Here is a 13904-nt window from a genome sequence, read left to right on the forward strand (position 1 = left end):
ATATTGTCACATCCCACGTGGCTCCTCCATTAGAGTGCGTATCAAACAGAGTGGATATGACAGTGGTATCAGTCACTCTCTGGGTGGTGTCGTGACTTGTTTAAAAAAAAAGAGCTTTGACAAAGAGTCTTTGTGTGTCTACATCTGCCCGTGGCTCTGCTGTCTCACTCATAATGTATCTGTGCACTCTGAGACACACAAACAGGAACACACATTTCTTCAAAGCTGTTATTATCCATGTAGGCATATTGACATATTCATAATTCTTCTCCGTTTGAATAGTTTGTGTGTGTTGCAGTTTGTGATTGCGTTTGTGTGTCCGTAGCAAAGAATCAGTCTAAATGTGTATTTTCAGGTTAGTTTATTTGATGAAAATATAGAAATGTCCTTGTTTGTTCTACAGCGAAAAGTTTTCCAGGCTTCGTCCATGAAACACCCGGGCATTCTGTCAGCCCATAATGAACGTGCAGTAGCAGAGCCAGCTGACTTTGACAACGAGCCAACTTTCTAAAGGATCAACCTGCCATTTTTTGCAAACTTTGATTGTGTTTCTAAAAAAAAAGTGTGTGCTCCCAGTTTTACCATTTTAAATTTTTTGCACCCCCCCCCACTTCTCTGTGCTTTCACTCAGTCTGTGGTGAAGCTAAAATCAGGTGGCATTCAGTGGGGAAATTCAGCACAGTGGTCTGCTGTCAGGACCACAGCTTTTCTTTGAAGCAACCAGTGACACCCAAAAACCAACATGTACAATGGTAGATGCACCATATTAAATTTGGGGTATTTTCTTTATTTCAAAGAGAAGTAGACAGAAAAAAAACTACAATTGGCAGTTTGTGTTGTACTAATACTACATGCAGGGATCTTACTTCCCTGGCAGGTTTGCATGGCTGTCATCTCATCAAGACAAAACTCAAGAGTATTCTCTCTCTGCTCTTCATCTTCGGTCATGAGACGCACTTAAAGCTGGGGCAGACAAAAACATCCATAATAACCTTTCAGCATATTATAATTCAAGTGGTCTGAGAGTGAACTGCACTCCTGCACCCCTTCTCGGCTCTGTCGTCAAGCTGCAGAAAGTCTGTGAAAAAATACAGGTCTTTTCAGAACAAATCAGATGAGCTGTATAAAGAAGCATGAAGAGAAAAAAATAACTCCGTAGATGCAACGTGTACAGGACGTCTCCCTGGAGAGACTGAGATTTGAACCCCATGTGAAGTAGTGGGGAGAGCTGCAGGGAAAGCCATGCCTATTTTAAAATACTGACATTTAAATGAATTCATGTCATCAACATTTCTGATGAGCCTCTTCTACACGCTTTAAGTCACATGTACAGCAGGTACTATCAGAGGTGGAGCCCGGAGGATAACAACCCTGTAATTTCAGTGCAGAAAGCCAGACCATTATTGTAATACATGTTGAAGGGGAAAATATCTTAATATGGTCAAAATATGAACTGCTAAAAAAAATTAAAGGAGCACTTTGAAAGCTCATCAGATCTCAATGGGGAAAATATCCCAGATATAATTCCATGCTGTATGCTTGGCTACATTTTGGATCCATAATATTCTCCTTAGAACCCAAACCTCTGACAACAGATCTGACAATGCTCACTCTGTGCCTGAGGCCGAGTCAGAAGTATTTACCTCAGTTATTTTCCTCTGCTGAGGATACAGAGTCTGTCGTCTGTCAGCCGGGTTAGACAAAAACTATCAGGCCGAATTTCATGAAACCTGGCGAGGAGGTAAAACATTGGAGGTAAAACACTTTGGAGTTGCTGCAGATCACTTTTGGTTTTAAATTTGCAACACAAGGATTGGCTTTGGCTCCTCGAATATTCTTCTAATTGTTTACTGCACTTGTCGTGTGGATCCAGACTAACAGAAAAAAGAAACAGCAAGCAGCACTGAGCCAAAATGTAATAATGAGCCCTGGAACTACATGTTTTTACCTCATTTGTATCAGTACCAAACACCAGCAGGCCTGTGTCACAACAAAATATGAAAATGCCATAATTTCTGTATTTGTGCTTGACTAATGTGAAACAAACTCGGAGTAAACAGAAATCCTACATAATGGGGATCAGTGCAGGCTCTCTGATTCTGCAGAGGGCAGGGCTGCTCAGGGTTGTAATGAGGGAGATTCTGTCTTTGTTGTTGCTATTTGTTGTTTTAATGAATGGATGCGAGCCACTGAATAGTGTAACAACATGGCTGTGAAACATTTACCACAAATGCTGTGAGCGTAGAACTAAAATCTTTTTAGTTAGTCATGTTTTCCCGTCTTTTTTAACTTTCCAAACATGACACAGGGCTTTGTGCAATGACTGCTGTGAGACTTTATTAAAGCTACTTCTCTGACAATAATACCTTTCATGGACCGGGCAGAGTCGTAGTAAGTGTTGTGAAGTGCTGTGAATGAGTGAAAGTTGCAGGTCTATGTGAAGCAGCACGTAGTGCATCAGGCTTTAAAGCTTAGATACAGGCTTTAGGCAGGCTTTTATTTATCACCATGGAAACTGGATTCCTCACAGGGGAACATTCCAGCACGCCTGGTCCAGATGTGGAAATCCAGCACGCTATCGTGCATCTTTCATCTTGCCAAGTTCTTGGCAAGAAGCTGGGCTGAGATGGTTTCCGTCTAAGCAGTAGCTGCTGGGGTCAGCCTTCCTCCTCCAACATCAAAGCTTCTTCTTCCTCGGGGAGGCGGCGCTCAGTGTAAGTGTCATACTCTTTCTCGTGTGTCTTTTGTTTCCTTTAAAAGGATCTCGCGCTGTTTCTCCCTATCTGTCCACACTAGTCTCTGCCAGGCGGTTGTTCATGATGCCCAGTGCACCCACCCCTCCCGAGAAGCCGTTCTGACGTGAACTGGAGCTGGACTGGCGCTGGTTCCCGACTGCCATCTCCGAAAGCTGCTTTTGCATAATGGCCAAGTTCACCTAGAGGAAGAGATTAAAAAAAATCATCACAAGAGGAAACGGAAACTGCAGAAAACTGGGGAAAGTGAAGTGGTACATTCAAGCTATAAAGTCTTGGCAAACAAACACAGATCGAACGGCAGCATCTGATTTCACAGGTGCATTAAAAAGCTGCCAGATGGTATTTCTTCTTTAGTGGGCTGCTTTAAGCAAACAAAGGTGAAAAGTATTGACGCGAGTGTCAGTGATTTAACTTTTGCCACTCAGCAACTTTTACCTTTGATTTTTTTTCTGCACAACAAAGAGCAGAAAATGCAACAGGCTTGTTTTGTATATAATCGGGTGTAAATGTATCCACTGTCAGGTCAGGACTTTATGGTTTTAAGGACTTTGCTTTCTCCATTCCCAGCTGCTTTATTTTACCTGTGGCCATGGAAGTGATTGGAACACCTGAATTCAATGAATTGGATGAGTGAGTGAATACAGTGTATCTGCTGACTTTGGCAAACCTGGCACACGGTTCACCTCCATACTGTTTTGGGTGAATAAGTGCACCACAAACACTTGAAACACCACACACCTCTGACGCCCGTTGCTTGCCATTTTGGCTTTATAGCAGAAATCAAGAGGCCAATCAAAGGATACATTTTTCAGCCAGCAGAAAGAGGATATATTGTGAGTGCGTAAGCTAGCGCGGAGGTTAGAAAGCTGCAAATGTTTACAAAAATGTGGCCGCTCCTGCAGATGATCCAAATTGAGGCACAATTTTTAGACTGTTTTGTTTGTTTTGGCACATCATGGTTTATTATGAGGAGAATGAGAGGATGGAGAAGATGTGTACTGGTACCAGTTTACAAGAACAAGGATGATGGGAAGAGCTGTAGTAACTACAGAGGGATAAAACCGATCAGACACACCATGAAGACGTGTGAAATAGTTGTTGAAGCTACACTGAGAAGGGAGGTGACAATCAGTGAGCTGCAGTATTGCTTTAATCTGACAAAGAGCAGATGCAATGTTTGCTTTGAGAGTGTTGATGGAGAAGTATAGAGGTCAGTAAAAACTTCACTCTGCCTCTATGGAACTAGAGAAACTATACGATAGGTACCAAAAGAGGAACTGTGGCATTGTATGAGGAAGTCAGGAGGTGCAGAGAAGTATGTGAGGGTGGTGCAGGACAAGAAAGTGGTGAGGTAGGAGTAACAAGTGGATTCCATCAGCACCTTGTTGTTTGCAGTGGTGATGTCTTTATCCTGTCTTCCTTCTCTCACCCCAACCGGTCGCAGCAGATGGCCCCGCCCCTCCCTGAGCCTGGTTCTGCCGGAGGTTTCTTCCTGTTAAAAGGGAGTTTTTCCTTCCCACTGTTGCCAAAGTGCTGCTCATAGGGGGTCATATGATTGTTGGGCTTTTCTCTGTATCTATGAAGCGCCTTGAGGCGACTTTTGTTGTGATTTGGCGCTATATAAATTGAATTGAATTGAATTGAAAATTGATGGACAGACTGACAGATGAGGCCAGGCAGACGTGGACTATAATGTTTGCAGATAACACTTTGATCTGTAGAGTAGGGAGCAGGTGGACGAGAGTATGGCGAGGTGGAGGTATGCTCCGGAGAAAAGAGGAATGAAGGGCAGTAGAAGCAAGACAGAATACAAGACTGTGGATTAGAGGGAGACAGGTGGAAAGTTGAACATGGAGGGAGTAGAGATAGTGAAGGTAGATGTGTTTAAATGCCTGAGATCAACCATGGAAAGCAAGAGAGCACAGGTAGGGTGGAGTGGGTGGAGACGAGTGTAGTGAGGCCTGCTGTCATGTATGGTTCACAGATGGTGGACGGTGTTCGTTCCTTGAAATATTCACCCCAAAGCAAAAGCTCGTTTGTGTTACCAACTACAAGTTACATCAGCCACCTCCTAACCTGGATACAAAGTCGTCCTTTGAAATTTGGAAAAATGTTGCAAATGTACATATTTCTAGCTGAATTTCCAAGCCTCAACCTCCCTTCTTGTTCCTTTGCTGTTAGTGAAAGCAACGCTTTGATGTGGAACGGACAGACTTACATTAACATGCCTTAGACACACACACACACACACCCCCTTCGCTGCTGTCTCAGAGACCTCACAGTTTTTAAACACCCAGTTGTATCAGGTTAATAAGTACAGAGCTTTTGTAACTTAATGAGCTCGTGGAAGTCACGCCACCAGAGCTTTTGAACCCTCTAAACCATCAGATCTTTCTCCATGAATGAATACCCATCTGGGGTACAGCCTTATTAAACCATCACTCGCTCACTTCACCTTGTTTACCTCGACTCTTTCTCTTTTATCTCGTAGACTTTTCACAGCTACTCCAACTGCTCCAGCATCCACCGTTTTAGCTAGCTGGGGAAAGCTACAGATAGACACCAGGGAACACAAACGCACTGTCCTCTTCCTGTTTTGGTTTCACAATTAAGCCTTTGCTTTCCCCTGAGACGGGCACACAGTGGTAGACGGACTGTCATATATATATATATATATTATATTTGTCTCTGTATTTATATATGTGTGTGTGTGTGTGTGTGTGTGTGTGTGTGTGTGTGTGTGTGTATATATATATATAACAATTCTGTAACTGTAACTTCGGTCGTTGCTGTGCTTTTTGGAAGTCGAATTTCCCAGAGGAACCCACCCGAGGGATTAATAAAGTTCTATCTTATCTTATCTTATCTTATCTTATCTTATCTTATAATGAAAGCAGAGCTTACAGGGAACCGGCCGAAAAGCAAACTCTGCCCATTATTCTGCTGCAGGTTTATCGTGCAAACAGCATTTCCACCTTAATAAAAAGTTAAAGCCTTTGGTAGTGCTAAGTTATTTTAACTGTGCAGTGGAGATTACTATAAAGTGTTTGTACTTGTAAAGAAGGTTATAAGTTTTGTTATAAGTTGCTGATTTCTGTGATATATCCCCCCCGCCCCTTTTCTCTCTGTTATTGTTGTATTAGCAGTACATAACATTCAAAGGTGGTCTCTCAGATTTAGCAGGTGCTCCAGTGAAATTCCAGGCTCACATTTTCAGAGTGAAATCGATTACCATCAATTACCCATAAATTATTATGTTTTACGTAAAAAAGAAGCGCAAATGAACATGTGGTGCTTCAGAGGTTAGAAACCGTGCTTCACTCTAACAGGGAAATATCATAATTTGCAATAAATTTTACCATCAACCAACACACAAAGACATGAGTTCCTACAGCTTGATAAAAAGTATTCACACAGGTTTCTGATGTCATCAGCTTGTTCTGAGGCTGAATCAGACGATTAAACTCAGTTTCCTGAACTGTACAAAATTTCATTCATCTTATATTTCACTAACAATCCTAACACAACACAAGACAGTTAACTTATTCTTGGTTGTGTCAGTTCAGCAGAATTAAACCATTCGGCCTTCTAATTTTCTCAGTCAGGACTTCCAGGACCTGTAAAGAAAGATCTAAGAAGGATTTCTGATCCAGTGCAGAAGGGCGCGCACTTTTGACATTTAATTGTAGCTCACACTGCTCATTAGTCTTGTCTACATGGTGGAGTAGTAGATATGGAAATGTATGGACAACTGACACTCCTGAGGGGCCACAAGAGCTGCTGAATAAGCAGTGCCGGTGGTTGCTTAGCTGTTGATATTCAAAGAACTTTGACGCTGCATATGCATGCAGCCCAGCAGTTCAGCAGCCAAACATAAGACACTGAATATGAAGCATAAGCTTGTATCAAAATAGGAATTCTCCCCCGTATTTTCTCACACATATGTACAGCGAATACAAATATTTTGATCAGTTTTAATAAGAACATATATGCACCGGTAATCACGTGGAGGTTATGGCTCATAAAGAGACATCTGACAGCAGCAGGACAAAGGAGTTTTCCCTCCACTACTCGCATCAGTCATCAGATTACTCTAAGAATGAACTGCTTGCTTGTAAAGACAGGTGTGATTTCATTCATCAGGTGCAGAGTCACACGAGTGGTCAGTCTACTCTCACCTTGTTGGCTGCTAAGAAGTCCCTCATGGAAATCATTTCCCCAGACAACCTGCGTCCAGTGTCGGTCTCGCTCTCGTTAATGGCGTCTGTCTCGATGGATGGGTCTCTGCGGGCACGGAGGTGGCCCGGGGCCACCACATTCCGACGGGGATGCCGGTGCGGGTGGTGACCCCTCCTGGGGAAACAGCAGCGACAGGGGGCCTCCAGCCTCCTCAGCAGCCAGTTGAGTACCTGCTTGATGACGATGGAGATGACATTGAAGAGGGAGTAGATGCAGCAGACGCCGGTCAGGATGAAGAAGAAGTTGCCCAGCCTGTACGCAACCGTAGCGTGGCCTTCGTAGGCGACTCGCTGACTGCTAACCATATCTCCAAACCCAATGGTGCTGAAGGCTACAAAGCAGAAGTAAAGCGAGTCCAGGTAGCCCCAACCCTCCGCTGCGGAGTACATCAGCGAGGCGCAGCAAGACACCAAAACGGCTGCCGCTCCTAAAATGAGCATAACGCAGTAGACTGAGGGCTTCCAGCCTGCAAGTTCCTCCCCGGCTCCACTTGCTCTGTTTCCCTCAGAGACTTGACGTCCGTTTTGTGGCAGCACAGCCTTGTTATGACGTCTTTCGTAGCACGACTTAAGGACAAAGGCAATGACGGTGATGACACGCTCCAGGAAGAGGTTGAAGAACAGGATGGTAGCCGCACAGCCGAGCAGGCCATAAAACATCAGGAAGACTTTTCCTCCAATGGTGGCCGGGGTTGTCATCCCAAACCCTGACGTTCACACACAGAGAAATAGATCACGTAGTGAGAGTAAATTTACACAGTGTTACTGCTATCATTATAAGATGACAATAGCAGTGGAAGCTCACATTTATTGGTCTTTACCCTCTCTAGTACTACAACCGAACACTCTCAGTGTTGTGATGTGAGCTTTGTAGCTACACTGACAAAGATTGTAGCGGTAGAAGTCTGCCTTCAGTGCTTTTTAGCAGAAAGACCTTCTGACAAAAGCCTTTTAAAATAGACTAACAGAAGCCAGAGGTCATATAAAGACCAACAGAGTCTGATCTAGCTTTTCACCTAATGTCCTCCAGGATAGTCTCCCCCACTGCCTTAAGGTGAAGGTTGATGGATGTTACACTATTGTTACTTTTAGACACCAAATCTGTTTGAAGACGTTTAGGAAAAGATAATGGTTTGATGTGATAAGATTACTTTATGGTCACTCTTAGAGGAAAATCATCCTCATCATCATCAGCAACTAAAATCAAGACAGAAACCTTAAAAGAATTTGGTTTGATGCACATTTTCACAAACATCAAGCTTCTTTTTTTTCTTTTTACCAAAGGCGTTGATGACTGAGCTGTGGCTTGTCGCATCTGTGGACTCTCGATTTTACTTGCCATGTCTGCAACGATGCTAGGAGCTAAGCTCGCCAACTCTGCTGGCGCCCAGTTTGAAGTCTGCCACCTGACTGGGGAGCATGTGTAGTTGGGGTATTGTAATCTAAACTCTGTGTGGTCAGACCTGTGAGGTCATGCACACAGACCCTGACACTCTCCATCTGATAACAACATTTGGACCGAAGCGAAATCACGGACACGGAAAGTGTAACTGAGACTAAACAGGAAGGACTGCTTTGCTGTCAGGCTGCTGGCTGTGTTAGCAGAGTATAACCAAGGCTGCATACCACACGTCTACTTCATGAAACTAGTTTAAAACTGTATGAGGCTATTTTGTTTCCTTCCTTACACGCTCAAAGCAGCATCATGCTGTCGCTACACTGTGCTACATGTAAAAAAGGACAAAGTCAGAGGAAAAATGATTAATGAGAGAACTTTAAATCCTCAGCTTGTACGGATCATCTTTGAATGAAAGGACAGACTAAAAGAGTTCTCGTACGTTAAAACGTCACCTTCACTTGAAAATGCGAGTCCTGCCCATAACTTCTGGGTTTTTTCTTACACACAAGCAAACTAGAGAAAAGTGGCTACCAACCTGCAGCTGCTTTATCTTTTAAATCAAGCTCTCTTCCTATCTGCCATCAACAAAGACGGCCAATTACAACTCTCTACTCCTACTAAGTGAAAAACGTGCTCATGCGACTGCTTTCCTCCACAGGGTTGCCATTGGTGACATGCTAACCCTCTCTCGCTTTGTCTCTCTGTGCAGCAACACTCAGTTTGAGAGCCGAGGTGTTCCAGTCTCACATTTCACTGTATTTTTTTCCACACTATTTTGGCAAATGAAAGACGCAGTGGAGACACCCCACGCCTCAGGTGTAGCTTTTTTTTCTCCAGATTTTTAAAGGTCAAACAGATTTTGCAGATTTTTATTCCAACGGGATCTGAAGATGTTTTTCTGTGACTGACTTTGTCTCTTCTGAACTGGCAGATGAAGAAAATGGGAGTCAGAACATGAGGTCTTTCAGCTGCACCACTCTCACTGATGTCTTTTCATCCCTCATTTAACACTAAAGCTCATGAAGTGCCGTCTGTCTCTCTGCTGCTCTTCTTCTTCTTCTTGACCAATTGTTGAAAAATCGAACTCTGGCTTTTATTTTAGAGTGGAAACGTCATAGTTATACACGCTCGTGCGACAAATTATTGTTTAACAATATGATTGTCCTTTTTACTAAAAACAAAGTTAAACATGACTGTATCCACTCAGGAAAAACACACGGTGCAGCGTGACTAGCTGCCTCCATGCCAGAGGCAGGCGTCTTGTGGAGGGTTTGATTGCCTTCACATTCAGAAAGGATCTCAAGGTGCTAATTGAAACAGAGATTTCATCCAAATGCAACAATAAAGCCAAATGGCCTGGATTTTATAGATGTGTATTTCTTTCCACTTGTTTTGTAAATTTGATGTTGATGAGTCCTGTGAACAAAGGTAAAATTTCAGCGCCATTACAGCGCTCTCAGGACACAGTCGGGGTTATTTGGGGTTGCACAGCTAAAGTTTGTCTTTTTTGGGTGATTATTTGCTTCTTGATCAATAATAATCATTAAATAATAACTCGATTGTGTCTTTACAGGATGTACGCAGCATGAAACAACCCTTTAGCGTAGTTGGCAAGTTTTTTTTTACAAATAGAAAAACAGAAATGTAAAAATAGGATCTTTATGAATGTGTTTTAGTGATTATACCAGTGTTACTGCAGAGGATATAAAATATGACAAAGTCTTACAGTGAAGCCACTAATTTGTGGGAGTCCTGCCACAGTGGAGTCCAACATCACATCACTTCTTCTACATTTGTAAATTCGACTCAGGATTCAAATTTAAACTGCGATTGGATGTTTGCTACATTATTAAGCCTGCAGTTACTCAGCTGTAACGGCCTCCTTTCTGGATACACTTGTTTTTTCTTACCCAGTTTTTAATGTGTTGTACTCATAAATTGTTCATAATGTTTATGCTCTTTTTTACCTTTTTTTTTTTTACAGTTCCCCCTGACAGTCTAAAGCACCTCATAAGTTTGTTTAATATAGATTTGAAACTGTCATCTAGTTTTCCATCAAATAATAGATCCGCTGTCTTAAACGTCGCAGTGATGCTTTAAATTTGACAGTTAACCAGTCAACAGACGACATTATTACATATCTGTAATAAAAATACTCAAATACTCAGAAGAAACTGAAGAGAAGGGATTTTTTTCACCAGTCTACTCGGTGAAGTCGACCTCTAAACATAATGAATTATACAGCACACATACGAGATGCCTTTGAAATAGACTTCTTGTGCCTACGTATACACTCAGGCTGCTGTTCTTTGATAATCGAGACACATTCATCCAAGCTGTGATACACACAGTGCTCTCAGAGAAGATGCAAAATGATGATGTGTTCCTAACGGGGCTTTCCCTGGCAAACACTGAGAGGTGATTGTTGGAAATAAAGATGAGGAGGGACTGATGAAACTGGGGAAGAATTAAATATTATAACAATTTACATATGATTGTTTTGAAGTGGCTGGACACAGCGATTAATATACCATCAAATTACTTTAAGGTCATTTGTAAGATCAGAGATCGTCTCTTGTTACTTATAACATGATCAAAGGTGCTGTTTCCCCCTGCGCTTGTATCATGAATAACTGTGAAGTCATACCTCAAAAAGACAATCCTGTTTTGTTTTTTTAATCCTTAGAAGCTAAACTAAGGTGGGATTAAATGTCTGTTTAAATAAAGCTGTTGTGCACTGTCAGAGGGAAAAGTGCACAACGGCTGACACTCGAGCAGAGGAAAGTGTGGTTTCAGGTCTGTTTTTGAGGCACTTTCACCTGAAAACCCAAAGAATTAAGCTGTATAAGGAGAGTACTTCTATATAAAATATGTTCAGCTAGTCCACTCATTTAAACTGCCACGGGCAAGCCAGTTACAGTCATTACAAACAAATTAACTCCAATCAAGTTGTTATAATGGCTGCAAACATGACCTGTCCACAACATGAAAAAATCTGAAAAGACTTAAAAAGCACAAATCAGAGGAGCAGTTTTGACAAAAAAAAAAGGATCAGCTGCAGAACGGTGAGTGATGGCTGTGTTTTTGTCTGCCTCACTGACACTAAAGACTTGAATGCTCTCAAACGGGCAGCCAGTCCTGAAATGGAGAAATAACAGTCAAGGACAAATCTCTGAAGTAGGCATTAAAAGGTTTGTGTGTGAGAGAGGGTGTGTAGTTCTGTTGAACCCACTGAACCACACTGTAAGCACTGAGTCAACTCTCTAAACTGATGCTGAAGTGGATCTGCCTACTTTTCAGTAAAGACTGCTACTGCGTTTCATTTGGCCTGTATAAAAGTTTGATCAAACTGAACCTGGCCAGTCTTTACATTCCCGGGAGAAAGGAATATAAAGTGATGAAGAGACGCATTGATGTGGGAGTTTGCTATTTGCATCCACCAAAAGCACAGAGTCACGAAACAAAAAGCCAGAAACTGATTATGTAAAAGAACGAAAAAGTGATGTATCTGACTGAGTTTGCAGAGGCCAGCATCTTCATCTCACCGATGGTTGACACCACAGTTCCTACGAAGTAAAAAGCGCCCGTGAAGTCCCATCGAGGTCTGATTGCGTCCACGCGGATCCCCGCCACGTTCGCCTCCTCGTAGTTCCTCAGGAAGTTATTCAGCTCTTTCTTACTCAGGTTGTACTTCTGGCTGAAATGTTCGAACCTCTGCGCCCAGCGCTCCTTCGCTTCTCTCTCCTTTGGGTGTTCCAGCGCAGAGAAGACGGCGGCCCCGCACAGGAGATAGACAACGATGAACAGCGCCAGCAGCAGGAACCGCGCGTTATCCTCGTTTATCGGACCGGAGCCGCAGCAGCAGCCGCTCCTGCATGCCATTATGCCGCCGTTGTCTCCGTGGTGCCGCTGCAGTGAGGGACCCGTAGCATGGTGCTCTCGAACACAACGCGCAGTCCTCGGAGGAGACGCTCACATGACAACCGGTTAAATCAGAAAGATGCGTTTTTAAATTGATGAATCAGGTCTTGCAGTTCTTCCTGGGTTTGGCATCGTGCTCGCGAGCTTCTGTTTGCAGCCTGGGTCCGGAGTGCTCAGCCCGGCGCGTGCTCAAATGACTTCATGTCCTGTGACTGCACTCTGCAGCGGGTTGCTAAGATGTTCAGAGAAGAGGAGAGATGCAACCTGTGGATGCAGAGAGTCGTGCTGTTGCGCTCTCTACCGCTGCCTCTCCAGAGAAAGTCTCCACCCCGGAGCGCACCTTTTACGCATCACGGATCGGCCACTTACATGTGCGTAAACTTAAAACAGCTGTCCGTTCAGTTTGCATGTCGAGAGCAAACACTCACAACGAGCCCCGATGTCACCTGTCATGTTCCACCCGATCCGTAACTTTGGAGGTTTGATCCTGACAATATAGAGCGTGTTTGCATAGTGAAATCAATCACTTGACATTTCCGAATTCTGACGGGGGATTCACGCTCCCGCACATGCTTACCCGGGGACGATGTGAGCAAATGTCACAGCGGAAAGACGGTCTGAAATAAATAATTCAGGATCACAGGGACAACAAAGGAGCTATTTCTGTAAAATTGGGAATTCAACAAAATGAGGACGAGTCGAGGCCGTTTCAGAACCACGGACAGAGCAGCATCGCTCCCTAAATGCCTCGATCTTAACTTTTAACATGCGCAGCAACTAAGAGCTGCTTCGAATTAATATTAATGTTTGTTTAAATATTTTTTTTAAATATTCGAAAACATTCTAGAGACACCTGAAATAAAACAAACAGAACTGAATATTATGTACTTGAATCTTTACGTGTATGCACGACTCACAGCATCATTACGCGCTGTTAGTTTCGAATCCATAACACACAGCAAATTATTGATGTTTCACAGGCAATTATTTGGAGATTAGTGTTGACAAGAGGTTCTTCACTCATAGAAGCTGACATGGATCTGAAATCGACAAGTGATAAATAAGCACTTAGGTCACTGAGACAAAATACGAATTGCAATTCTTCACACTCAGGGTTGAAACACCGTGTTTTCTATTGACAAATACTTTACCATCCATCTGTTTTTTTTTTTGTTTGTAACCACTTATCCAGTAGCATCCTAAGGCACCTGGAACCTATCACAGCTATTACTGGATGAGGGGTACACCTCAGACTGATCGCTGGTCCATCACAGGGATGACACGGAGAGACTGACAACCATTTACACCCACAAATTAACCTAGCATGCATGACTGTGGGAGAGAACCCACACAGCACAGGTAACATGCAGACTCCACACAGAAAGTCTACACTATACTGCGCTACACTAAAGTATAGTCGGGCATATTATACTATACAGCATTAACGCTGCCCGCATCAGTAAAGGTAAATGTTAAGGTCAGTGCTTTGACATCAGTAGCAACAAGCACACATACAGAGATTCATTTCTTTAGTAGTTACATCAAACTACTAAAGACAGGACAACTGATACAAGGTCGAGACACTTAAAG

At 43.0% G+C, this 13904-nt stretch overlaps 1 protein-coding gene across 2 annotated transcripts; it reads right to left on the bottom strand.

The window, feature by feature from the left end:
* Positions 1-766: 766 nt before the first annotated feature.
* LOC309689866 (potassium channel subfamily K member 13-like) lies at positions 767-12868 on the bottom strand. 2 transcript variants are annotated; one of them, XR_014271541.1, is made up of 4 exons: positions 11939-12868; positions 6935-7701; positions 2529-2935; positions 1055-1078 (listed from the first exon to the last, which is right to left on the bottom strand). XR_014271541.1 is itself a non-coding variant. In XM_082506520.1 (3 exons), exons 1-3 carry the CDS (start codon positions 12273-12275, stop codon positions 2780-2782), a joined length of 1260 nt encoding a protein of 419 aa, XP_082362646.1. In that variant the 5' UTR covers positions 12276-12868; the 3' UTR covers positions 767-2779. The 2 variants fall into 2 exon arrangements, 1 of the variants encoding a protein (XP_082362646.1); XM_082506520.1 differs by having other exon boundaries at positions 767-2935.
* Between the last annotated feature and the right edge of the window lie 1036 nt (positions 12869-13904).

This window comes from Aulonocara stuartgranti (assembly GCF_965226115.1).
Source record: "Aulonocara stuartgranti genome assembly, chromosome: 15".
Classification (NCBI taxonomy): domain Eukaryota; kingdom Metazoa; phylum Chordata; class Actinopteri; order Cichliformes; family Cichlidae; genus Aulonocara; species Aulonocara stuartgranti.